Below are 25,826 nucleotides of genomic sequence, written 5' to 3' on the forward strand. Positions count from 1 at the left end.
CAGTCTGCAATAGGTAAAACAGTCTGGAGTTTGGAGTGTGACTGACTGAGATTGTGGACAGGTGTCTTTTATACCGATAGTTAAAACAGGTGCCATTAATACAGGTAACGAGTGGAGCCTCGTTAGAAGAAGTTAGACCTCTTTGACAGCCAGAAATCTTGTTTGTAGGTGACCACATACTTATTTTCCACTCTAATTTGGAAATAAATTCTTTAAAAATCAAACAATGTGTTTTTTTTTCCACATTCTGTCTCTCATGGTTGAGGTTTACCCATGTTGACAATTACAGGCCTCTCTAATCTTTTCAAGTGGGAGAACTTGCACAATTGGTGGTTGACTAAATACTTATTTGCCCCACTGTATATGTATGTGCTGTCCAACTGGGCCCCTGCTAGAAGCTTTGTGTCCTTTTCGCCCATCCTATGTGAGCTGCTTGCGTATGACCATGTACTGTATCTTGATGTGTGAATAAATTGAACTCAAAAGTAAAAAGTATGACTTAGTAAAACTACTGTTAGAAGTACATTTCACTCTGAAACTGAATGAATGTAACTCGTTACTACCCACCTCTGCCAAAATGACAGTGATTCAATTCCACACATCCTGGTTGAAATGGATTCGACATCTATCGCTGTCAATATCAGCCAATGAGTTAACAAGTAATGAAATGATACCAGACTGTGCTTTCAAATGAATTGTATTGCAGCTGCGTGACCATCATCAAAGTGCCATTCCCCAAATAAAACATACAGTACGTGAGTAAGTCAGTCCATGAGTGGGACTATACAGTACAATGACATCATTAAATATACTATAGAGTGGATGTGCAAACTAAAAGGCTCCTTTCCACTCACTAAACATAATAAGCCTGAGTCAGCAAATGATTACATTCTCTTTCTTAATCATCAGGAGCAATCCAAATATACAGTTAAAACTTTTAACCTCAATAAATAAATTATACACGCAAAATAGCTGTCATTCTAAATGTTATTTGCACATTTTGCAGACTCTTGTGTAGAAAAATAAAGAGAACAGGATGCTCGTCACAGTGGTCCCAGTCGGCGTCGGCTCAGTCGCCATCGCGTCACACTTTGTACTTTTCCTTGGCTTCATCGTTCAGGATGCAAATGTGCTGGGAATGATATGACAAAAGAAGGATGTGAGCGATTTTTTAATAGATGTCCTCTGTCGTGACAACTGTCCCCGAAACGGTTAATTCAGACTTACGCTGAGGTCTCGGAAGTATTCGTTGTAGTCCAACGCGTAGCCCACGAGGAAAGCGTCAGGTACTTCAAATCCGATGTCTGAAAAATCAAAACACGTTCAGGTTTGTTAGCCTAATAGTGCACCGTTCTGGCCAATGGGGATGGGAACTTCTGGGTAGCTCGATTTGCGATACAAGGCGATTATCTCAGGATATGACGATACAAGTACAGTGGCACCTCGACGTACGATCTTATCGACATCCGACGTAAAATTTGACTATTTGTTTCTACATCCCACAACATGCTCGAAATACGACGATTTACGACAGCGCTGCAGTTTGTTTTCCGGCAAGACGGACATAAAGCGAATTTTCTTGTTAGAGAAATCAACATGGGTTCCAAGAAGGTTAGTGCAAGTGGTGAAGAAAGCAAAAAGGTGACGCTTACGTTTGCGCAGCTGGACAATACGGCCGCAGAATGTCTACGATCTCGACGGTCGTCCTCCAACCTCCGCTCACCAGTCTTTGTAAGTTAAGGTGACAATTATTTTTTATTGTAACATCGCCAAATAAGTCGCCAGCTTCGTCAGGTTTTTAATCATTAATTTCAGAACTTGTGCAACACAACATGCCTACTGTTCGCCGCAGCTGACGCCAACAAAAAATACAGATTAAAAGAGAAATTAAAATCTCTACCTCACCGATCTCAATCTGTCACGTCAGCCACGCGGTGCGTTCAGGTACAGCGCGCAAAATACATCCGCCTCATTAGAACCTCATTCGCTACATTATTACGAGGGCTGTCAAAATTATCGCGTTAACGATTATTTAATAATTATTTAATTTTTCTAATTAATCACGTTAAAATATTTGACGCATTTAACGCACATGCCCCGCTCAGACAGATTAAAATGATAGCACAGTGTCATGTCCACTTGTTACTTGTGTTTTTTAGTGTTTTGTCGCCCTCTGCTGGCGCTTGGGTGCGACTGATTTTATGGGTTTCAGCACCATGAGCATTGTGTAATTATTGACATCAACAATGGCGAGCTACTAGTTTATTTTTTGATTGAAAATTTTACAAATTTTATTAAAATGAAAACATTAAGAGGTGTTTTAGTATCAAATTTCTATAAGTTGTACTCACATTTATCTTTTAAGAACTACAAGTCTTTCTATCCCTGGATCGCTTTAACAGAATAGTAATAATGTTAATGCCATCTTGTTGATTTATTGTTATAATAAACTAATACAGTACTTATGTACAGTATGTTAAATATATATATTCATCTTGTGTCTTATCTTTCCATTCCAACAATAATTCACAGAAAAATATGGCATATTTTATAGTTTGAATTGCGATTAATTACAATTAATTTTTAAGCCGTGATTAACTCGATTAAAAATTTTAATCGTTTGACAGCCCTAATTATTACAGGAATTATTATGATTATTATGATTTTTATTTACAATTTGTTTTGCTATGTTTAATTGCCGTTTGTAATAGCACCAGGAGTATTTATTAAGGATTTAGTGTAAATTTTCGGGCTGTGGAATGAATTAATGGAATTATATTGTATTCTTATGTGAAAATCTTGTTTGACATACGACCATTTCGACTTACAAACAAGGTCCTGAAACGACAAATTCGTATGTAGATAGATTTATGCCGATTACCGGTTTCAAGGTTTATCGAGGTATGAAAACGTCACGGTTTCAAAACCGCTAAAAATGTCTTTCATACTGTCCCTAAGGTATTTGTTACTTATGTCCCAAAAATGCAGGGAGAAATCCCTCGCTTACAGCTGCAAGGCTCAACCTTCCCTCCCGGTGGTTGCTCAGTGTCAGTGAGTCAGCTGTGCTACGCGATGACTGGAGGACATGGAACTCCTGAACTTTTCCGCCCCCATCGGACCCCCCCATCGGAGAAAATGAAATCACAAATATGGGAATACTTCAGCTACAGAAAAGTTACAAACAGCCACGGCTTAGAGGAGGAGGGCCAACCGACATGTAAAACATGTTTGCGGAGGGTGGCTGCCGAGGACCCAATACCACCAATATTTCGCATTTATACAGCATCAAAGGTTAATAAACACTGTCATTAACGTTTCCCACCAGCTATGAGAGTTAACTCAAACGTGTTTACTGTGTCGAGCGGTGGTAAAACCTGATGTTTTTTTTATGTCTGTTGAGAAAAAGTGTGTGTATCATGTAAACATGATACGAGTCATACACACGTGCTTTTTATGGAAAATAATTCAGTTATTTTTGTACTGATGGTAATCATTTTGAGCTGTGGCTGTAGGTTTAGGCTCACCTAAAGTACTGTATTTATTATAATTTTACTATGAATATTTCAGTTATTTATTTTAACTAGGGGTGTCAAACGATTAAAATTTTTAATTGAGTTAACCCTTTAACACCGAACGTGTCGGCAGCGACGCGTTTACGCGTGTCGTCTTTGAAGCTTCGTCATGCTGTAGTTACGTCACCCACGTGCCGCTGGTTGGTCTCATTTGAAAGTGCGGAAGTTGATGTCCACACCAGTTTTTATTTGAAGTCAATCGACCAAGAAAACCGGGAGATAATGTCATTTGAGTTTTATAGTTTTAGTGCACTCAAATATGCATTAAAACGCTGGATGGACCATGTATCTATCTCCGTATTTCCATCATTTCTTGTCCTTTTTCAAAACCGAAAGCAGCACAAAAGACAACAGCCGTTGTGATGTCAACAAGGACGAAACGAATGTGGACATTTTTAATCAATTTCCGAGCGAGGCGCCAACTAAGGAAAAGGAGGCATGCGAAGCAAGCAACGGCCGGTGTTGTACCGGCTGGATTGGGCGAGCGAATTTGAAACGTGCAGAATGAATCTAAAACTAAATTTAGCGCAAGCTAATGCATTATTTCATTAACTCAAGGAAGAAGATGAGCCGTATTTGTCGTTGTTTTCCTGGGATGAGTCGGCGTCTCGGCGAGTAGAAGTGACAGCAGCGCGCAAAGCCGCAAACGGCGAAAGAGTAGGCTGTGTGACGTTGTGTGTGACGCAGCTCCGTGATCTGTTCATGCAGAAGCTTTATTGAGTGCGCAAAAAAATTTTTTTTAAATTATTGGGTCGTATGCCAGAAAAATTTGAATTGAACTGTACTACTTGTCAATATTTTTGAAAATACTTTTTTTTCAATGTTATATATATTTTTTCTTCACTATAATCTTTTCAATTTTTACAAAGATGAGTGTTCGAGAAGCTTGATTGCATGTACGTATATGCTTTAAAGTGATGGGTATAATACCTAACTTCACAAAGAGATATCCTCCAAACCCTTTTTGTGTTAGATGATATATATTATTTTTTTCTCACTATTTTGGACTGTATATAACCTGTTTTGACCATAGTATGTGTAAAGACCAAAAACGCCTATGACCATACTTGTTGTTTGTGTTGAATTGTCAAACATAAAACTATTCAATCTTATTTTTTTATATTGAATGTTTATCCTAAGAAGTTGAATAAATATAACCAAGCTTCAAAACGGTTGGTCGAGCATGTTTGGTTGTCAATGGGACATCAACATTACAAATTTTGAAAAAATGTTTTGGGATTTTTTTTGTCTTTTTGGGTCCAAAATGTGGATTATAATTGGTCAGTGAAGAAAACAACAGTTTGGACATGAAGTTCAAGGTGTCCTTAAAAAAGGGACCCAACTTGGCCATTGTGAACATTTTTTTCTTTAAAATATAAAGGCACCATCAAATGCATGCAAATTCGGCCAAAATAGGCTTAGGTGTTAAAGGGTTAATTACAGCTTAAAAATTAATTAATCGTAATTAATCGCAATTAATCGCAATTCAAACCATCTATAAAATATGCAATATTTTCCTGTAAATTATTGTTGGAATGGAAAGATAAGACACAAGATGGATATATACATTCAACATACGGTACATAAGTACTGTATTTGTTTATTATAACAATAAATCAAGATGGCATTACCATTATTAACATTCTGTTAAAGCGATCCATGGATAGAAAGACTTGTAGTTCTTAAAAGATAAATGTTAGTACAAGTTATAGAAATTTTATATTAACCCTTGAGAGTCGAAGGACGCGCCGGCGCGTCCTCAGCGCACGTCGTCTTTGAAGCACCCTCGCGTTTTAATTACGTCACCCACATGCCGTTGGTTGGTCTCGTTTTAAAGTGCGGAAGTTGCGGTTTACTCTCGTTGTTATTTGAAGTCAATCGACCAACTAAAACGTGAGATATTGTCATTTAAGTTTTATAGTTTTATTGTCCTCTCAAAAAAACATTAAAACGCTGCATGGATCATTTGTTTATGTCTATATTTCCATCATTTCTTGTCCTTTTTCAAAACGGAAGCTCCATGAAAAAAAAAACAAATCAAACGAACCCTTTCGAAGTCACAGTGGAAGCACAAAATGCGTTTTTTTTTTTTATAAATATAACTGCCGCGCGAGGTTCCACCGAACGAGAGGGAGGAGTGAATCTGAAGCAGCGAGGGGGCGAGCGACGTCTTTGTGTGACTTTGAGGATGAACGGAAAACTAAATTTAGCGCAAGCAATTGTGCTTTTTGATCAACTTGAGGAAGAGGGTGGTCCAAATTCGTCATCATCGTCTTCTTCGGAAGAGTCCTCGAGTGAAGATAGTGACGGATTTGAACACGTGGGTGACGCCATCGACGAGCAGAGGTAAGCCAACTCACTTTTTTTTTTTTTTTTTTTTTTTTTTTTTATGCTGTAAAAGTTTCTTTTGATATTGCAAGACAAAGTTAATTTTGATGCAATATAAGTGCGTGTTTGTGTATGTAATAATAAGATGTGCATATCAGATCAAAGTATAATTTGTGGTCTTCTTTCTATATGAAGATTAGGGATGTAGCACATATTCAGCTACGGTATTCTTTCTATTGTCATACATATAGATTTCCATTATTATTTATTGCTGTATATATTTTTGTTTTATACTTTATTATTTTCATAAATACTGACTTTTGTTTCATGTACATTTATAGTGACAATGAAAGTAAAGTGAAATGAAAATGGAAGGGTGGAAAGAGGACCGACACCCCATGGAAGTGTGGGCTGTGATGTAGCCCTATGTCTAATTCCAGGACGAAACTGCTTTTCGGAGTGGCATGCCTGAAAAAAATTTAACTTGTTTATTGTAAATATTTTTGAAAATACTTTTTTCCCCAATGTTATATATATATATATTTTTCCCACAATCAGTCTTCTCAATTTGTGTATATAAATGTGTGTTCAAGAAGCTTGATTGTGTGTACATAGTTTTCATCAGGTGATGGGCCGCAATACCTAAACTCATAAAGAGATGGCCTCTAAACACTTTTTGTGTTAGATGGTATATTTTTTCACTGTTCTTCACTGTTTGGTCTGCTGTATATAACCTGTTTTGACTAGAGCATGTATAAATGCAAAAAACGCCTATGGCTATACCTGTTGTTTATGTTGAATTGTCAAATAAAAGACTATTTATTCTAAATTTTTTTGGTTGAATGTTCATCCTAACATGTTGAATAAATATTACAAAGTTTCAAAACGGTTCGTTACGCATGTTTGGTTGTCAATTGGACATCAATATTAAAAATTTTGACAAAACGATTTTGGAATTTTTGGTCTTTTTGGGCCCAAAATTGTGACTTATAATTGGTCAGTGAAGGAAACAACAGTTTGGACATGAAGTTCAAGGTGTCACAAAAAAAGGGACCAAACCAGGCCATCGTAAACAATTCTGTCTTTGAAATATAAAGGCAACTTCAAAGGCATGCAAAATCAGACAAAATAGGCCCAGACCTTAAAGGGTTAAAACCCCTCTTTCTGTTTTCATTTTAATAAAATTTGTAAAAATTTCAATCAAAAAATAAACTAGTAGCCCGCCATTGTTGATGCCAATAATTACTTACACAATGCTCATGGGTGCTGAAACCTATAAAATCAGTCGCACCCAAGCGCCAACAGAGGGCGACAAAACTCCGAAAAACACAAAAAGATAAACATTTCACTGTGCTGTCATTTTAATCTGAGCGGGGCATGTGCGTTAATTGCGTCAAATATTTTAACGTGATTAATTTAAAAAATAAATTACCGCCCGTTAACGCCATAATTTTGACAGCCCTAATTTTAACCTTAACATTAAACTTATGTTCAAATTTGCCAATAAGTTTTGAAAAATAAAAATCCTGTTCAATGGAAAAAAAGCTTTTTTTTTAACCCAGATATTTTAAAGTAACACATTTTAGAGCTGTAATAGCAATACCGTGATAGCGTGAAACCGTGATATTTTGACTTGATGATATCACACCGACAGAATCTCATACCTGCTCATGCCTATATGTAGGAGGTATCACTGTATCTTCAAACAAAAGAAGACATTAACTCATTAGCTGCTGCCAGCCCACAGTCAAAATGGATTGGACGTCTATCGCTGTTAATGGCACCGAAACATGACCCTTCACTGCCAACCAGCATGAATACATGCAAGCGTCCTTAAGAGACAAACTTGAGATTATCAAAGCTAAAACGTTACGTAACATGTGGTGACCAAGTGCGAGCATTTTTCCTGAAATTAATGTTAATCCTGATCAGGGCTTTATTAGATAATGCTAAAAGCCCCTTTTGAAAAACAGACAGTGACGTAAATTAATGCATTGCATCACTGATTCTATCTCCATATATACTGTATGTGTACTCACAATCTGGTCGATAGCCTGAACTTCTGGGGGTCCTCTTCACCAGGAGGCTGCAAACAGGAAGATGATCGCACATCAATAAAAATGCTACTGTATAAGAAATATGGAACAGTTCATTGGTACTTAGATCATGTACTGTATTTTTCAGGCTATAAGTTCATTTTTATTTTAAACAGTTTGGAATTTCAGAACTTCTTAAATGTTATTTCACACCGAAAAAATAACCAAGGAATGCAATGCTAAGTGATATGATGAGGAAAGTGTCAAAGGTCACGGAGGTCAGAAATATGGTGAAGCTTTAAATTTGGCTGCTTCAGCTGCTTACAGAGTGCTTCTCTCGTTAATTCTAGTTAACTCATTTCAATAAGAAATGTCTGTTCTTGGTCTCTGTTTTTGAAAAATACACCCCAAAAAACGTGACTTGTTTTTTCCCTTCGTAAAAACTTTTATAGGAGCGACTTATACTCCAGAGCAGTCGAGAATGCTGGTCTTTCAATGAGGGGAAGCTCAAAGCGTGTCCCGCCTGTGAGTGCTTTGTGATGCTGGAGGTGCTCAGCGGCACTTGCTGCTCGGTAGGGAAAGAAACTAGAGTGCTAGAAATCAAGTCTCCAAACATAAGCAGCTACAATTTTAAAAAAAAACAAAAAAAACACAAGAAGTACAATATTTCACTCGTCATTTTTAACAAAGCAGGTCTCGCTAGGATGATTATGAAAGTCTGTGGTTCAACTCAGAACAACAGAGTGAAAATTAAAAAATGCCTCCCGTGGATGTTTTACCACAGGCTCACTCTTCCACCAGCTTGTCTGGGAGAATCCCAAGGCATTCCCAGGCCAGCTAAGAGATATAATCCTTCCAGCGTGTCCTGAGTCGGCTCCGGGATCTCCTCCCGGAGGGAGGCGTTCAGGGGGTCATTCTAACCAGATGTCCGGACCACCTCAAGTAGCGGCTCTACTCAGAGTCCCTCCTGGGTGACCAAGCTCCTCACCCTATCTCTAAGGCTGAGCCCGGGCACTCTATGAAGGAAACTAATTTCAGCTATTTGTATCTATGATCTTGTTCTTTCGGTCATTACCCTTTACCCCATTACCCCGCGTTTCTCACTGGGTAACCTTTGTATTGCAGTCAGAATAGCTCTGCTGATAGTCTCGGCTAAATTTGACTCGCCTGACATATTTTCATACAGCCCACCTTCGCCGACTGTGAGAAACGCAGGATTTTTGCAGTTGAAGTTAGAAAAATCAACCTTGCTCTCCAGTCCAGTCCAACAGAGACCCCTCGTGGCTATTCTTAGTAACTTCACTGGGCTCGTGTGTAATAGTATCACTTAAAGCACAAAAATACTCCTTAAAGGGGATGTAGCGCCCTGGGAAAATTTTGATATTCCATCATTTATCCATAAACGCATGCCTTTTGTATTCATATCATGCCACTTCGTGTAATTACACACAAGAAAATGAGAGAAATTTGGCTCGATTGTCAAGCTAAAACGACCGGCGCCCGAGATCTGGCAGATTGTGTGCGTGACGTCACGTCAAGTGAAGAGAGTGCCACCGGCCACTAGGGGGGCAGCGCCTGTCTGCATCAATATAATTCCTTCTAGTGTGGGGAGAATTGGGGGTGTTTTGAGCTGTTTATGCTGATGCATTGTGTTCGTCCTGCACATATTCCAGGTTCCCTCATGAAGAAACACCGCTCGTTGTCAATAAAAGAGAATTCAGAGTTGGCAGTGAGGGCTGTTTCTTCAACAAGCAAAAGGCTCAGTGCTTTAATACTGAATGGCGGCGATGATGGCAGACAATTTCGTTTCTAGTTTCAGCGACGAATCCGACGTAGAAGGACGTAACGAATGTTCATCTAATGGTGACGAGGAGAGTTGCAAAGCTTTAATCGGTGTTATAGGTGACCAATTTGAGCCCAAACGAACGCCAATGCAGCGTAATGAAACGGTCATTGAGGGGAGCAATGACACTGATGAAACATCGGCAGCAGATCGTGTGGGAAACACCAATGATTTGTTTAGCATTTCTTTTTGTGAAGCTGATACACCGTGACTGCAAAATAAAGGAATGCATAGAATAATTATAATTTATTGCGCTATCATAGCTTTTCGCTCTGCCAACAGACACAAATATGAACGGGATCAGAGGATTTGTTCTATATATTTTACGAACGATCATTTATACATGTGTCGAGTCCTGTATCCAAAGGCGTGACATTTTTTTTTATTAATTATAAAAGAGTACTCACTCTGGCCATTTCAAGCTTGGCTGCTCCCTTCTTTGCGTAGCTTTAGCCTCCTTTAGCAGTCATCGTCTCTCTCTTGATATCTCGGGACATTTAGGTGGCTGTGCATCTATGGTCGGCACCGCATCTCCTTTGAGCAGCAATCTTTTAGCAAAACCCGATTTCTCTTGTCCATAGTTCGAGAAGCTTTCAGTTGGAAAATGCGCACCACAGAAAAGCGTGCCGGAGGCTGTGTCTAGAAAATTAGCCCTCTTTGCACGGACGAACTTTACCCATTTTCTGTGTAGTCCAGCTTTTTTTTTTCGCGTTCAGGAACTCATGGATACTATATTCCGATAAACAACTATTTGTACACCACATAGCACAGCAGTTTTGAACCATCGTTGTGATGTTTTGGTCAAACAAACCCCAACGCTACTCTCTCGTCGTTAAAAAACAATGGCACCTAGCTCCGCCTAGACTTTCAATCACTTGTCGTGACGTCGCCGCCCCATTCGGCTGTTTCCGGAACACTTTCGGTAGTGTTCGTCATTTTCGATCGATTTTCGATAATTGCTCATTAATGTGATTGATTTTTTTGTTAACTTTATCAATATTTGTTATCTTGGCGCATAACGGTTCTATTGATGTCTCACACCCCCTTTGCCAAAACATCCCCTTTAAATAGTTTCTCCTAAATATGTATTTTACCTAGATATTGTTATTATCACAATAAATCATGTCCAAGAGCGGACTGCCACCGTTGAGTAGATTTTATTCATTTTCAAGCAACGTAAACAAACAGTCTGAGCTGCTCCAGCTTTTATTTTGTTACTTCCGGTCTCCAGTGAATTTGCATATTACGCTAAATATTTAGTTTCAACCGTTTCCAGAGTTGAGATTTAAATATAGTATTTAAATATAACATTTAAATTTAGGATTTCATACAAAATTCAGATGTATGATATATATTTCAGATATAAATTTCATATATACATTTAGGATATATATATATATTATATAAATTTAAGATTTACATTTAAGATTTAAATAAATATTTAGTTCTGGATTTAAACATTCAAGTCCAATACTTATTATTTAAAAATAAATATTTAAGTTGCTAAATAATGTTGTAAATGTGGGAAAAAAATGACTGTAAACATTTCACACCACATTTTTAACACTGCGTGGCGCTAAATGTGAGAAAATGTTGTCGTAATTTTCGCATGTGCTGCTTTACAAACGGCGCACCATAGTGTGAAGCCTCTGCAATGCCGAGTTTGCATACCACGGCAGTACGTCGGCCATGAATGAACACCTGAAGAGCCATCAGCCAGGTATAATTTTGGAAGACGACAGACAACAATCTGGTGGATCGTGAGCTCATATAACGAGATTTTGTTTTATTGAAGTTGCCTTTTTTGTGCATCGTATTATAAATTGTTTACCGCTTTTCGTCTTATTTCGGAGAAACACGAAATGACGATCAACCCGCCATGATATTTATGTAATCAGCCTTCAAGCCACGGCCACCTCTATAAATTGGTTGGCCACCCCACTTGCCAGTATATCGTTAGATTTTTGTAGCATCAGCTATGCATTTCATCCCAAATGAATGCATTTATTTTGTTTTGTTGAATGTAGGGCTGTCAAATTTATCGCGTTAATGGGCGGTAATTAATTTTTTAAATTAATCGCGTGAAAATATTTATCGCAATTAACGCGTTCGCGGTGCGACTCACACATTGCCGCAAACAGCCTACAATGGAGCCGTTTTACTTATATACACTGATAAGAGGCCGTGTCAAGTGAGTAGATACAAGCAGTCATTGGGGCCGTGCTTTTAATTGGCAAAAGCTTTGTCATCTCTCCCACAGCAACTATAAATATTGTGGGAAGCGACGTGGGGAAGAATGACAGGAGTTGATCTTTTTCTTAACGCCCCGTGGTGTACCTAACGCAGAGAAGATATAGCATTTGCAGCCACCAAACACAGTCATGGTTGCACCATTTACCTTCATGCATTTGGGCAGAACAGTTAAGTTGCTACAGTATCATTTAGTGAAAGCTCTACAAATACACTAGACGGCAATATTTAGTCACAATATACAAACTCACATTCATCCTTTAAGAATTACAAGTCTTTCTATCCTTGGATCCCTTTCACAGAAAGAATGTTAACGTTAATGCCATCTTGTGGATTTATCGTTATAATAAACAAATACAGTACTTATGTACAGTATTTTGAATGTATATATCCGTCTTGTCTTATCTTTCCATTCCAACAATAATATACAGAAAAATATGGCATATTTTAGAGATGGTTTGAATTGCAATTAATTACGATTAATTAATTTTTAAGCTGTGATTAACCCGATTAAAAATGCTAATTGTTTGACAGCCCTAGTTAAATGTACACCTTATGCCTAATATATACATAACACAATAAAACAGATTTGTTGTGGAACTCAAATTGTTGACTGGGCAGTTATGGACTATGCACATTAAATCATTAGTAACATTAAATATTACACAATACACCAAAGTATATCAGTAGCCGTGCCCTTAAGTCTTTATGATAGTTTTCCTCCGACCTTTTTACTACAATAATATAATGAAAACCTGAAATTATGGCTTTTAGTTTTGGCCACCCCAAGATTTTAAGTGGCCCCATCTGGCCACCCCTATGAAAAATTTCTGGAGGCGCCGCTGGCTGTGGCCCGGGATTTAAACACCTGCTTTCACACATGGTAAGTCCCGGACAGTATACGGTACTAAGACGCGACCCGGTAAATGTCCGTGTCATCTTCGTGTCAGTCGGCAAGAGAGTTTGACGCCGTTGCAAACGCGATGATACTATGCTAGGTGGCTCCTATAATACCTGATTGTAGCCGATAGCCTACAAACTACGCCCACATGATGCTTCGGTAGATATCACATATATACAGAACTAGATGTAAATGACAGACACGGCGGTATTAGCAACATGTATAATAAAGAACTAGATGCATTAGTAAACAGCCGCCATTTTAAAGCAGTAGACTTCTCAGGAAGGCTCTGTTGTAGAGAACCTTCTTAGCATACCTAAGTAACTTTTTATCTAAAATTTTCCTAAATCGTCAAAACTTAATCTATCTTTAAATGATGAAACAGTTTTAAAACTTACACATGTCAAAATAGACAGAAGGGAACTAATGCAATGACGGGAGCAATTTTAACAACTTTAATGGTTGATTCACAACATTAAATGACTTCCACACATAGCAAAGGTTACTATCTGTTATCGCAATATCCGCAATACCCCTGTGTCAAGTTAAGTTTAGGGTAAAGAATTGGGCTAGGGCCAATTGTCCCAAAAACCCTGTAAACTTCACATTGTCTGACCTGTTTATTTTGTATTTTATTTTTTTGAGAGAAAAAAAACATGAAAATTATCACCAGTTACTTTGCCAAGTAACTAATTACTCTTACATTCAGGTAACTGAATTACTAACGCAATTACTTTTTGGGAGAAGTAATTTGTAACTGTAATTAATTACTTTTTTAAAGTAAGATTAACAACACTGCTTGCAGCGACCTACCTCAATCATGAGGTAATGACTGAATTAACATATCTGAATCACTGGTTCATGCTAAACAAATGATCAATAAATATGGAAAAAACTAAATATATTTTGTTCGGAAATAAAAAGACAGAAACTGAAGAAAAGATCATTATAGACAATAGCGAAATTGAGCGAGTAACTGAGACTTCATTTTTAGATGTAATACTGGATGAACAGTTGAATTGGAAGTCACAAATAAAGAACATAAAACTGGCAAAAAGTGTTGGACTACTGAAAAAAACGAAACCCTTTTTAAAATATAAAGCACGCCATATCTTGTTCTCTTAATTAGTAATGCCATACCTCAGCTACTGTGTGGAGGTTTGGGGCAATACATATCCCAGCAATTTACAGTCACTTGTGGTACTTCAAAAAAAGGCAATAACAATAGTGCACAAGGCTAAATACCTCGAACATACAAATAGACTGTTCTTGGAATCCAAGCAGTTAAAATTCCTGGATCTAGTCAAATTCAAAACGGCCATAATCATGTTTAAGGCACGGAAAAACGCATTACCTGGAAATATACAAGTTTTGTTTTCAAATAGACAAGTAGGGTATAATCTGAGAGGGGAGTTAAATTTCAAAAAGCAATATCACCGTCCAACAAAAAAGAGCTTTTGTCCTTCAATTTTAGGTGTGGACTTGTGGAACAACCTTACTGAGGACCTAAAGAAAAGCGCTAATTTGAGCGTGTTTAAGAGAAAATACAAAGATCTTGTTTTCTCTAATTATAGAAATGAATTACAGTATTTATGTTTAGTAAATGTTGAGTGATGCCAACCATTGTTCTTTAGGCATTATTGAACTGTTGTGAATTGTATTTGTTTTGTCCGATTCATGCTGATGAGTATGTAGCGGACAAAGGGGTAGGATTCATATAGGTTTTTTACTTCTTCCTACTCCTTTTCGAATCTTATGTTTTGTTTGTATTCTTGTATATCCATAATGTGATGCATGTTTTCGAAATAAATTCCATCAATCAACGAAGTACCTGATTCACTATGAGCACTTAACTCATTGGCTGCCATTGATGGCACTAGACATCCAATCCATTTCGACTGTGAGGGGCAAGTGATCTTCATTCACCCCACCCAATCAAAATGAATTGGACAGCTAAGCGCCTTCAATGGCACTGAAAGATGAGCGTTCAAGCCAATCCTGCCACTTTAAATTAATTGGACATTTATCGTTCAGTGAGTTAAACTCTTGAATCAGTTCACATAGCCAAAATTAGCTTGCCTTTTTGTTTGATGCACTTCAAAAATAATTTACCTTGTTTGTGTCTGAACGTGGCAACTATGCATATCTGGTAAGACAATTCTATTTTTACACATCACAGGAAACCTATGAAGCTTCAAAACACACTTCCTGGCTACTCTCTCTCTCTCTCTGAGTAGAGATTAACTCTTAAGATGCTCCACGCTAAACGTACGAGCGTCCATTAGTTTACTATTGTATTGACATTGCATTTCAGGAAGGAGGTTAGCGGTCTGCTGCCTAGATGTGGCCGGATGCTCTTACCTCACCACTTTCACCATCTTGGGCCTGTTTTCACTTAGCAAGGAGAGCAGCGTCTGCATCGTTCGTCCCGTCTCCACGATATCCTTTTGTTCAGAAGGGAGAAACACAAAGTTAAACGGGCATTTTTGTGTCATTCATGTTGTTCAAGTGCGAAAAGTAGCTTACCTCGACTATCAAAACATGCTGGAGGGATGAAGAATTTATGAGATGTCTACATACGTATTTTTTCAGAAGGATTTGACAAGACGGCAGTAATGAAGAGAACTGACCTTGCCCGAGAGACTGGAAAGCTCATCGCCTCCGATGACCTTGACGTTGTTGGTTGATCTGTCATTCTAAAGGTCAAACAGAAGTTACACTGTTACGTGAAGCTTTATTGTCATGACTAATGCAAGTCCTCCTTTGGCCTAACAGTGCCCCCAATTCTTTTCTTTTTTTTTTAATTAGTTCAAGTTGACCCTTTCAGGGACAGCCAAATTATTACTTCTTATGATGACTACAGTTTTAACAAACACTTGAAAAATGATCCTGAAAGCAAGACTAGGGCACTTTCAGTTTTTGTGAATTTTAGCAGTGCAGGTGGACAAAAGCGGTAGTGTTTTGCCTTAAGGAAGACTGCATTTCCCATGAGGACCAGCGCACAGTGGCGTAAAATCCTGATCTCCTGCAGTTTGATTGAACGGCATTTCTTTTTCCAGCGGCTGTGTGAAGAATGAATAGTGATAAGATAACGAACTCAGTTGTGGCTAAACAAGATCATATGGCGATGTTGAAAACAAGGGTGTTAGGTTTGTTCTCAATATTGGTAGGGACGATATAAACATCATAACCTGCATGCACACTTTTTTGCTGGGGATGGGACATTAATAAAACCAAACAGATTGGGTGAACGAGGGTCAGGGCTGCTTTTCTCATGAATATGAATCTAATTAATTGATAGGCTAAATGATTAATGCAAAATAAATTTATTGATTTATACACTGCAAATTTATAATGTTTTAATCTGGTATTTTTTTCTTAAATCTAGTCAAATAATTTTATCCATCTTGTTTTGAGTGTTAAAGAATAGTTAACATATTAACTAGAGATGTCCCGATCCGATATTTCGATCGGATCGGACGCTGATATGGGCAAAAAAATGCGCATCGGATCGGAACACGGAAAAAATTCCGATCCAGACCTCCGATCCAGTTTTTTTTTTTTTTAATCCGGTCCCGGTTTTACCGCGCGCCGACTTACATAATCCATTCCAGTTTTTGCTTCGGTTTCCCTAAAATCCGGTCCGTATTTTACAGCACACCTTCAACACACTACATTACCGTCTCCCAATTTACCGAGAGACTTTATCGGTAAAAATGCAGCTGTGTGGGATCATTTCACCTTTAAGGACGACAAAGACGAAGAGGCAGAGTGCAACATATGCCACAATAAAGTCAAGCGTGGTGGTAAAGCTGTAAGAAGTTTTCATACAATCAACCTAATCAAGCATTTAGCGAAATACCACCACAAACAATATAAGGCGTATGTTGACAAAACCGAAGACAAAAAGAAAGGTCCTACGCAACTAACACTGGCAGAAACTTTTGCTATGCGTGACAAACTGGCAACCGACAGTCCCAAAGCCCAGGGAATAACAAGTCATTGCCGAAGAATTCATTCTGGAGGATGAGCCATTATCTCTCGTGAGTAAAGACGCACCATCCAACACTTAGAACCACGGTACAAGATGCCCAGCCGTCATTATATCCGTGACTGATTCGGCCGTGGAACATCCAAATTCCGATTATTGAAGTATGTCAAGTATAGCGGAACTAATACACGCAATGAGAAACGGACCGCATTGCGTCCCGAGAGTAAACATCATTCTTCTCATAGACGCGGGTAATGCCAATGCTCAACTCACGGTTTTAGCTCAACTCATGCCGCTGGATAAAAAACAAGAATACATGTCTGCTGCTGACGGCTGCTACAAACTACGTCAACATCGTTTTACTGTAGATAATAGATATCATAGGTATATAGAACTAGATGCAATATGATAGATTCGACGGCGTTGGCAACATCGAAGCATGGAAAACTAAACGGCCGCCATCTTAAAGCAGGAGACTCCCCTAGTAGGCTGTTGTGAACCTTCCAAGCGAACCTAATTAACTTTTGATCTAAAATACTCCTAAATCGGCACAATCTTGACTTGAATCTATCTTCAAAACAGTTTTAAAACTTTCACATGTCGAAAGTAGACAGAAGGGAAGGCAATTTTAACAACTTCAACAGTTGATTCGCAAAATTAAATGAATTGAATGTAGTTTAAAGCTGCTGATACAGGATTGGGACTTGAGTATTTTATTTACTGTTTTAAAATGTTAACTTGATACTGAAATAGTCATTTATTTAAACCTGAGAGGCTTTTTATACAATTATTGTAACTAATGCACGAAACATTAAAAGCATCTAATAGCTTGGGAGGGTTGTGGGATTTTCCACTGAGGTTGTTTGTGTGTTTTGCTTTTTTAAGACAGTTTACAATATTATTTGCATGTTTTACTGACTGACTATGCCATTTCTGTTTGTTATTTATAATGTTTTGTGTTTGTCACTGAATAAACAGGTCAGTTTCTTGTTACGAACCGTTGTGTGTTATTCAAACTCACCTAATTCAGCTGGCTAGTTGTTATCAAGAGTACTAAAACTTTTTTCAACGTGAGGCTAAATAACTTTAAACTTTAACAGATGCTCAGATAGGCCGATATCGGTATCGGCCAATATCGGTATCGGATCGGAAGTGCAAAACAATATCGGTATCGGATCGGAAGTGCAAAAACCTGGATCGGGACATCCCTAATATTAACACGTCAGATTATTCCACTTAATTTAGGTAAATAATACTAATTATTTTTTATTAATCCCATGAGTCTAAAAGTTGGCCGTTTTTCACCTAAATCCCCAAAATTTTGTCTTTAAATAATGTTTTGAACAATATCTGTTCTTGAATTAAGAACATTTCTGAAAAAAATAGCTTTTTTTTTTTTTTTTTTTAAGATTAAATATACTAACCTTTCGCTTAAAAATAAGTCTGTTAAACTTAGTTTCAGCTAGCCGTTTTTCTTATTTCAAGAAATCTGAGTAAAATTTACTTGAAGCACTGGCAGATCGTTTCACTTATTTCTAGCAGATTTACACTGAAAACAAGGGAATTTGACAAGTTCTAAGGAGGTGTGTTTTTGCAGTGCTAATGTGTCTGTTAAGGTGATATACAGTTCAATTCAAACCTTTGTTTTCAAAAAACTAGTACAGGAACATTTTCAAAACATCCAGATTAAATGCCTGGATTCTATTAGCAAATTTAAATTGCAATATCTGTACATAAATTATATTAACATACGCAATAAATACAAATCAGTTAATAATCTCTTAACTATCCAGGAATGCAAAAAAAAAAAAAAAAAAAAAAACACGTGTCTTAAGACCACTCAACATTGTCTGTCTAAATAAATTAAATATAACTGAAAAAGTAAATAAATACAACTGAAAAAAACTTCTCAGCTAGGTAAAAAATAAAAATGGAGCCTTCCTTCAGGTAAAACACGACTGCTTTAGTCCAGAAGCACAGCTAAACGCAACAAAAAAATGAAAACTTTTTACATAGACTATTATTAATGTAAGATTATCCGGGGGAAAAATGTCTTCATATGCTAGAAATAAAAATATTTTTGAATAATTTATGTAGAAAATAAATAACTAAATTTTAAATAAATGCAAGTCATCAGCCAATCAAACATCCATTTGAGGGGGGGAAAAAATGGACCGGTATAGCGTAAAACAAAAATTAAAAATGGAGCCTTCCTTCAGATAAAACACTACTGCTTTTGTCCACAAGCATAGCCAAACTTGACAAAAAAATGAAAGCTTCTTTGGGCTGATTTAAGACCAAATAAATAAAAATGAAAATTGGGGAGGAGGAGGTAAACCTCTGTTCACTACATTTCTCTCAGTTTAAATAACATTAACAGTAGAAAACACATGCATGAGGATATTTCGCACAGATTAATGTTATGCTAAATCTGATGCGGTTCGGTCTTTCAATAGCAAAATTAGCGGCGTGTTCCCCACTTCCACACCATTGACGTCTTTTTATATTACATACAGTGGCTGCTGCTGGCCAAAAAAAAAAAAAAAACTTCTAATATCCCTCCACTCCGAAGGGGGTGGAGGAGGCGGCATGTTTTTTGACATCTATTTCTGTTGGGGCTGTTTTGAGTGTGAGCGTCGGGGGTTGGTCAAGTCAAAACAACTAATAATAATCCACGTCTTTGAAGGGGGCAGAGGAGGGGGCATGTTATACAGGACTGTCTCAGAAAATTAGAATACACAATATTCTAATTTCCTGACTGTCTCAGGAAATTAGAATATTGTGTATTCTGATTTCCTGAGACAGTCCTGTATATATACACAGGACTGTCTCAAAAAATTAGAATATTTTGTATTCTAATTTCCTGAGACAGTCCAGTATTTGTGTCGGGGCTGTGATTGAGTGTGTGTGGGATGGGAGGGGTTTAAGTAATCAGCAAATCAAATGTGCGTTTGAGGGGGAAAAACGGACTGGCACATTCAGCAATTCAAAAGGGGTCAATATAAATCTGAACATAATGAAAGTAATTCACTTAATAATGGTAGGGTCAATTCTATCCTTACAACATATGGGAAGACAATCTAAATGACCTATATAACTGAAGTCACTATACTGTATAATGCAAATAAGGTTGCTTAAAATTTGGTGGGAACACTTTGAACATCCTGAATAATTGGTAGTGTCCCCCCCCCCCCCCCCCCCCCCCACAGTCCCTAATGCAAACCTACACCCTTGGTTGAAAATGTTTGATTTTGTACCATATTGCCCCCAAAACCCCCACCCCACCCAAACTCATTGATGAGTGCGGGTGAGGACGGGGTCACACCAGCGAGTGAAAGCCGGGCCAATGTTTATTCTATTTGTTCTTTTTCCTTTTTTGTCTCCTCGGACAAAACTTTTTGACTCTTTTGTTGGTCTGCCACCCTTGCAGAATTCGCGTTAAAATGTTCGCATAGACTTCAGTCTTTATAACGAATGGGGAAAGTGGTCGGTGATGTATGCCGTAAAGCAGTCAGCACATTTGTAGTTTTTTTGCTCTGGCAGGGTTGATTAGTGCCGGTGAAAGCGATACAGACTTGAACAGAGGTGTCATAAAACTAGCTGCCAGTCAAAATATTTTAAAAAGGTTGAAATGTTCCCTCTTGTTGCTTTTAGTTCATTTATATTACTTTAAATTTATTTTTAAAATGTTATCGGATAATATCGGCATCGGTTTTTCATTATCGGTTTTGGGTCAATATGCATGTTGCCTTCAAAGTGAATGTAAAAGCCTTCTGCCTTTGTACAAGGGCTGGTCATGGCTTAGTACAGCAGTTATATTTATTGACCATTAGATGTCTCCAAACTAAGGGGCTGTTTACTTGGTGACGCTCTGAGAATATGAAAAAATTTCATGTTTGCATTTATATGGTTCCGTCTCCATTCGAACGATGCCGCATTTCCGCGTGAAAACAATATTCATGCCAGGCCCTGGAGGGCGGTGCAATTTTACCAGGCGACCTTGGCAACAACCTCCTCAGCCCGGAAGACAACATACCAGCCCACTCCAAGCAAAGGCACCCATGCTTATCTTTCAATGCCATTGACTGTACTAGTCGTCCAATCCATTTTGACTGGGAGTGGCGAATGAACATTCGTTAGCATTGACGTCTAGTGCCGTCAACGCTAACAAATGAGTTACATGAATAGCCTACACAGAGTTAATTAGATTCACTTTTTTAAATTCACAAAAATATATAAACTTTTTTAATTAGTATTCCAACGAGTGAGCGTGAACTTACGCAATAACTCTTCACTCTAATAAAATCCACCGTCAACGGGACCGATTTATCGCTGTTCTGATTCAGCGTCTTAATGTAGTCCAGCAGGTCCGCGAAGAATTTGTAGCCACCCTTCAGCACGCAAAGGGCGACAATATGGTGGCCCCCCATGTCCCGCACGATGTCGCGAGCCAAGCGTTCAGTCCTGCAGCACAAGCAAAACAGTCATGAGATAGTTATGCAAATGCCTGCAGGTGCACGCCACTGGTGCCGTGTCGCTCACCTGTCCATGATGAGTCCATGAGGAATGATCACCTTGTCCAAATCCTTCTCGTAATGTCTGGGTACGCAGAAAAGCTCCAGGTCGTAACCTTTCTCGTCATCTGCGATCTGAAAACGTCAGGATTGCATGTGGGGCAGTTATTTTTTAATTCAGAGCAGTGATTCAACTGGGAAATTAGCGGTTATAAATAATTCTTGTAGTAATGGACTCAATATTTATATCTCAGTGTAATATATGACCTAGTTTAGGGGACAAACACTGATCAGTAATCTAAGGAATATAAACTTTTTATGTATACTTTAATGTCTAAATTGGATGTTTTTTGTTCATTCGATTTGAAATGCTGTGAATTTATAAATTTAAAGTGAAAAAGAAAATCTTGATTCACAACTCTCATTTTATCTTTATTGTGTAATAATCTAATTGTAACATGTATTTGTTACATGTTTTGATGCATTTTAATGCTTTGTAACGATTTAAGGCCAGCCATGGCGCAAGTAGATGATTGTCCTCAGACTAAAGGGTCAGTGGTTCGATTCCCGGCTACGACTGCTCACTGTCGTACCCTTGGGCAAGGCACTGAACCCTAATTTGCCCTTAATGGGTTGGCAGCGCCTTGTATTGCAGCAGCGCCATTGTTGTTTGAATGTGTGTTAATGTAAAGCGCTTTGGGTATGTTAAACATGTAGATAAATGCGCCATACAAGTACAGTGATCCCTTGCTACTTTGCGCTTCAAACTTTGCGGTCTGAGTCCATCGTGGATTTTTTTTTCATTAAAAAAAAAAAAAATTCTAGATGATCTCACTCTAGCTCCCTCCCTCCCTCTCTCTCTCTCCGGCTCTTTGTTCGTCAGGCAGTGCACATGCACTAGGGTTGCTTATTAGAGTTAAAAATGACTGACGGATGAATGTGTTCCATCTTGCCAGTCATGAACTTCAAAAGCGCTGCATGCGTCAATCATCGTTTAACTTGTTAAACAGTTGCTGTGGCGACTCATTGTGTGTAAGTAAGCAGCTCGAGTGGATTTGAGTAGACTTGCTCAATAAAGCATTTAATAAAGCCAAGCATTTAAAAAAAATCTTGTTTAAAAATAATTTGGTGGGACAGTAACATGTTTAAAATCCATCATAATTATTACATTTGAAGTGCTTAAAAAACATTTATTAAAATTAGGGCTGTCAAAATTATCGCGTTAACGCGCGGTAATTAATTTTTTAAAAATTAATCACGTTAAAATATTTGACGCAATTAACGCACATGTCCAACTCAGACAGTATTCTGACTTTTGGTAAGTTTTAAAGCAAGGTTTTTTGTGCTGTCTAACAGCGAACTCTTGTGGTCGCTTTGCGACATGGTTTATTGCTTTCTTGCCAGTTCAATATGGCTGCACGACATCTCGGGCTGACGCCTACGTGGTAATGTTGTGCTTCTATGATCCTTGGACAAGATTTGTCCGTAAGTATGGTTGTTGTAAAGAATGTACATATTATGTTAGTAAGCGAAATGTTCTATTTTTTGTATGAGACGCTTTTTGTTAATATTTAGTGAACCTGTATAGCGTGCTAAGCTAACGTTGTTGCTAATGCAATGCTTGTGTACTTTTTTTGGAGTTTTACTACGGTCTAAAGAGGACAATGGTTTGAGGCCATTTTATTAATAAATCAGATGAAAAAGGAAGAAGTCTGATTATTAAGGCGTCGTTCACTAGCTTTGGAAAAAGTAGACGCTTCGGAGTGAGGACAGCATAGACAGATTTAAATGACAGTAGAGTGAAATGCCCACTACAGTCCTTATGTACTGTATGTTGAATATATATATATATATATATATATATATCTCCATCTTGTGTCTTATCTTTCCATTCCAACAATTTATTTTACAGAATATATATATAATTTACGGAAAAATATGGCATATTTTATAGATGGTTTGAATTGCGATTCATTACGATTAATTAATTTTTAAGCTGTAATTAACTCGATTAAAATTTTTAATTGTTTGACAGCCCTAATTAAAAAATATTGTTTGTACACATTTTTATTATACTTTGGGAAAAAAGGTGAAAAAACATGTTGTACAGTATACAGTGCCCTCCATAATTATTGGCACCCCTGGTTTAGATGTGTTTTTTAGCTTCTATTATTTATTTTTTTTTTAATTCAAATAATATGGGACCTTAATGGAAAAAAGAAAAATTCAACCTTCAATACAAGTGCATTTATTCAGTGGGGGAAAAAATCCCACATAAAGAAATAATTATTTGACATCAAATAATGTGTGTCACAATTATTAGGACCCCTGGTGTTAATACTTTGTACAACCCCCTTTTGCCAACAAAACAGCACCTAATCTTCTCCTATAATGTTTCACAAGCTTGATTTTGTGTCTGGTGAACCATTTGTGTGTAGATTTGGCCATATGTTTAGGGTCATTGTCTTGCTGAAAGACCCAGTGACGACCCATCTTCAGCTTTCAGGCAGAGGGCAACAGATTTTGATTTAAAATGTCCTGGTATTTCAAAGCATTCATGATGCCATGCACCCTAACAAGGTTCCCAGGGCCTTTGGAAGCGAAACAGCCCCACAGCATCACTGACGCACCCCCATACTTCACAGTGGGTATGAGGTGCTTTTCAGCATGTGCATCTTTTGTGGCACGCCAGGCCCACTTAGAGTGTTTGTTGCCAAAAAGTTCAATCTTGGTCTCATCTGACCAAAGCACGCGGTCCCAGTTGAAGCCTGGGATGTGAAAAGCTGTTGTGTGAAAGCTGAAGCTTTTTTTGATTGAAGCAGCTTTTTTGATTGAAGTAATGTTGATTTATTTTTATTATTCAGTCAAAAAATAAGTTGCTTAAAAAAATCTAGATTTTAAAAAAGAAAATCACTTCAATCAAAAAAATGAAAAATTGCAATCATAGAAAATGTTTTTGAATGCGAAAAAATATTTGAGATTGAAAAATTTGCATTTGAACACTTAATTTTTCTTTGAAAAAGTTTTCTTTGATTGAAGCAATCCTTTTTGTGTTTGGGCCATATTATGATTAGGACATTTGTATCTAAATAATTCAATCCCCAAAAGGTTGCTTCAATCAAAAAAAAAATACTTTCGGTCAAAGAAAAAAATCTTTTTTTAAAATATTTTTCCCCCTCAATTTTTTTTTAATTATATGCAAAGCAAATGACCGTCTAAGGTGCTCAAAAAATAATTTTGACCCAATATAAAAATATATTTTTTTGTTAATTTCATTAATTTTTGTTGCAGTTTTATTGCTTTTCAACTTTTATATATACATAGGAAAGTCAATTACATGCAATGACACTTTTCGACACTAGGGGGGGCCTGCCCCACCCCTAAAATCCGTTTATGGATTAATCGACTAGTAAAATAAAAGATAGCTGCAGCCCTGGACGTTAAAAAAATATGTGATTCGCGCACTGAAAAAGTTAATATCACGAGATTAAAATGAGTAACTTTTTTTTTTTTTTTTTTTACTTATTTTCAATATTAATTGCGACTAAGGAATTAGTCTTCGAGTAAAATTTAGTGAGAAATATTCTCTATTTAAAATAAAATAAAATCTTGCTTTTTCGTTGTCTTGCCATTTGAAATCACGACCAAAGTGGCTGTGCTTGAACGCGCCTTAGCAACAACCCAGCTTCTCAACCACCTGTTTAGTCCTTGACGGTCACGCGCCACAATCCCTCCAATAATAGCAATAAAAACACACATTCATTAGTCATAAATCGCTTTGATAAAAGCATTTAAACCCTATTCGGGACGTTGGAGCTAACAATGGCGTGTCCCCTTCCCTGACAAGTTAATTAGCGGGGGTCGTGTTCGTGTGGGACTCGGGCGGCGGCCTCACCTGGAGATACGACGCCATGTCCGGGCTGCTGCTTGGTCGGTCCCGTTCCAGGTTCGTCTCAGAGAAGAAGCGGAGGAGTCATGTCGGGTGTTCGGCGTGGACGCCTCCGCCGTTGTCGGGATGAAGAAGAGAGTGTTGGCGGCGACGGCGGCGGGGGATTTAAGCCTCTTACGTCAGGATTCACTTTCCACGCGGGCACTAATGATAATAATCTGATTTGGACGACGCCAGAGTTCGGGGAGAGGTGTCTGGTCACCGGGGGGCTGCTTCGGTACCAACACCGGCCAGCGGTGTTAGAAGAGGATGGCTTCGAAAATGAGAGAGGCTGGAAGTGACGCAGCTTAAAGCGCCCTTCTTCGGCTTTAGCTGATCGTCATCGTGCTTTTATTAGCACCATGTTTTGGGTACTTGTAGTCTTGTACTGTCATATATTGGGTTCGCCTCAAATCTGAGATTTTTTAAATTATTTAAAAATAATACATCCTGAAATGTTTAT

General features: G+C 37.9%; 1 protein-coding gene across 1 annotated transcript; it reads right to left on the reverse strand.

Annotated features, from left to right (window-relative positions):
• Positions 1 to 681: 681 nt before the first annotated feature.
• hprt1l (hypoxanthine phosphoribosyltransferase 1, like) lies at positions 682 to 25,711 on the reverse strand. The gene is made up of 9 exons (XM_057837191.1): positions 25,331 to 25,711; positions 21,464 to 21,570; positions 21,202 to 21,385; positions 15,561 to 15,626; positions 15,457 to 15,474; positions 15,292 to 15,374; positions 7,940 to 7,986; positions 1,228 to 1,304; positions 682 to 1,132 (listed from the first exon to the last, which is right to left on the reverse strand). The coding sequence occupies exons 1-9, from the start codon at positions 25,346 to 25,348 to the stop codon at positions 1,085 to 1,087; spliced, it is 648 nt and encodes a 215-aa protein (XP_057693174.1). The 5' UTR covers positions 25,349 to 25,711; the 3' UTR covers positions 682 to 1,084.
• Positions 25,712 to 25,826: the final 115 nt, after the last annotated feature.

The sequence above is a fragment of the Corythoichthys intestinalis genome, chromosome 5, assembly GCF_030265065.1.
Source record: "Corythoichthys intestinalis isolate RoL2023-P3 chromosome 5, ASM3026506v1, whole genome shotgun sequence".
NCBI lineage: Eukaryota > Metazoa > Chordata > Actinopteri > Syngnathiformes > Syngnathidae > Corythoichthys > Corythoichthys intestinalis.

Bases quoted from the DNA above. Each gene is read 5' to 3' on its own strand.
- hprt1l (XM_057837191.1), bottom strand. The intron at 21,386-21,463 runs GTGAGCGACACG...CTTGTGCTGCAG, and splicing joins CATGGACTCATCATGGACAG to GACTGAACGCTTGGCTCGCG. The intron at 15,627-21,201 runs GTAAGTTCACGC...TTTGACCTTTAG, and splicing joins TTAGAGTGAAGAGTTATTGC to AATGACAGATCAACCAACAA.